This window comes from Eubalaena glacialis, chromosome 10 (assembly GCF_028564815.1).
Source record: "Eubalaena glacialis isolate mEubGla1 chromosome 10, mEubGla1.1.hap2.+ XY, whole genome shotgun sequence".
NCBI lineage: Eukaryota > Metazoa > Chordata > Mammalia > Artiodactyla > Balaenidae > Eubalaena > Eubalaena glacialis.
The window spans coordinates 54,156,051-54,158,140 of record NC_083725.1 but is presented as its reverse complement, the minus strand read 5'-3'; the positions used below and the strand labels follow the sequence as shown (position 1 = coordinate 54,158,140).

At 45.8% G+C, this 2,090-nt stretch overlaps 1 protein-coding gene across 1 annotated transcript; it reads left to right on the top strand.

The window, feature by feature from the left end:
- The first annotated feature begins 238 nt into the window (after positions 1-238).
- Positions 239-1,342, top strand: LOC133099212 (annexin A2-like). Its single transcript, XM_061202730.1, is given in 2 exon segments — positions 239-374; positions 376-1,342. Coding segments are annotated over 2 exon segments (1,002 nt in total). The 5' UTR covers positions 239-273; the 3' UTR covers positions 1,277-1,342.
- Positions 1,343-2,090: the final 748 nt, after the last annotated feature.

The window sequence follows — 2,090 nt, the reverse complement described above, 5'->3', positions numbered from 1 at the left end:
TCCAGCAATCTCATTCTTTGTTATTTGCACAAAGGAGTAGAAACCTTATGTCTATCAAAAACCTGTTTGCAGCTGCTTTATTCATAATTGTTAAAGCATGGAAGCAACCAAGGTGTCCTTCACTAGGTGAGGGGATAAATAAACCATGGTACATCCAGACAAGGGAATATTATTCAGTACTAAAGGGAGCTATCAAGCCACAAAAAGACACGAAGCAGGCTTTGCGTCTGGCGATGCTCGCAGCGCAGCGCACCCGGCCCAGCTTCTTTCAAAATGTCTACCGTTCATGAAACTCTCTGCAAGCTCAACTTGGAGGGTGATCACTCCACACCTCCAAGTGCATACGGGTCCGTCAAAGCATACACCAATTTTGATGAACGTTGAAAAGGCCATCAAGACTAAAGGTGTGGATAAGGTCACCATCGTCAACATTTTGACCAACCGCAGCAATGAACAGAGACAGGATATTGCCTTCACCTACCAGAGAAGGACCAAAAAGGAACTTGCATCAGCACTGAAGTCAGCCTTTTCCGGCCACCTGGAGACAGTGATTTGGGGCCTATTGAAGACACCTGCTCAGTATGAGGCTTCCGAGCTGAAAGCTTCCATGAAGGGGCTGGGGACCGATGAGGACTCCCTCATTGAGATCATCTGCTCAAGGACCAACCAGGAGCTGCAGGAAATCAACAGAGTCTACAAGGAAATATACAAGACCGATCTGGAGAAGGATATCATTTCCGACACATCTGATGACTTCCTCAAGCTGATGGTTGCCCTATGGAAGGGTCGAAGAGCAGAGGATGGCTCTGTCATTGATTATGAACTGATTGACCAAGATGCCCGGCATCTCTATGATGCTGGTGTGAAGCGGAGAGGAACTGATGTTTCCAAGTGGGTCAGCGTCATGACCGAGCGGAGTGTGTGCCGCCTCCAGAAAGTACTTGAAAGGTACAAGAGCTACAGCCCTTATGACATGCTGGAGAGCATCAAGAAGGAGGTCAGAGGAGGCCTGGAAAATGCCTTCCTGAACCGAGTCCAGTGCATTCAGAACAAGCCCCTGTATTTTGCTGACAGACTGTACGACTCCATGAAGGGCAAGGGCACTCGCGATAAGGTCCTGATTAGAATCATGATCTCCTGCAGTGAAGTGAACATGTTGAAAATTAGATCTGAATTCAAGAAAAAGTACAGCAAGTCCCTGTACTATTACATTCAGCAAGACACCAAGGGCGACTCCCAGAAAGCGCTGCTGTACCTGTGTGGTGGGGATGACTGAAGCCCACAGTGGCCCGAGGGTCCAGGACGGCTGCTCCGCGCTCCCAGCTAACAGTTCTACACAATCAGCTTGAGGCTTAGAGCCCCCTTGTGCCCATCCCTGGGAGGATGACGTTAGCACTGCCCACCCCACCCGCTCCATCCTTAGTTTAGTTGCCTAAGCATTACCTGGCTTTCCGGTCTAGTCTCTCTTTACAGTCAAAGAAATGAACATTCCAAGGAGCTGGAAGTGAAATCTATGATGTGAAACACTTTGCCTTTTGAGTACTGTGTTGTAAACAGATGAATAAACTGAATTTTTACTTTAAGCACAAGTAAAAAAAAAAAAAGACACGAAGCAACCCTAATTGTATACTACTAAGTGAAATAAGCCAATCTGAAAAGGCTGCATACTATATATCATTCCCACTATATGACATTCTGAAAATGGCAAAACTATGGAGATAGTAAAAAGATCAATGGTTGCCAGGGGGTGGGAGGAGGGAGGGTGGAGCACAGAGGATTTTTAGGGCAGTGAAAAAAAAAAAAAACCACGAACAACATTCTGTATGCTAAACACTGTATACACTTATTCAAACTTACAGAATAAGTGTCATTATACATTTTCTATTCAAATAGAATGTACAGCAACCAGTAAACGCTAATTTTACACTATGGACTTTGGTGATGACGTGCAATGTAGTTTCATCGACGGTAGCAAACATTGCTTGTGAGGGAGGCTGTGCACATGTGGGAGCGCAGGGCGTATATGGGGATCCCCTCGCTCCGCTCAATTTTGCAGTGAACTTACACTGCTCTAAAATATAACATCTATT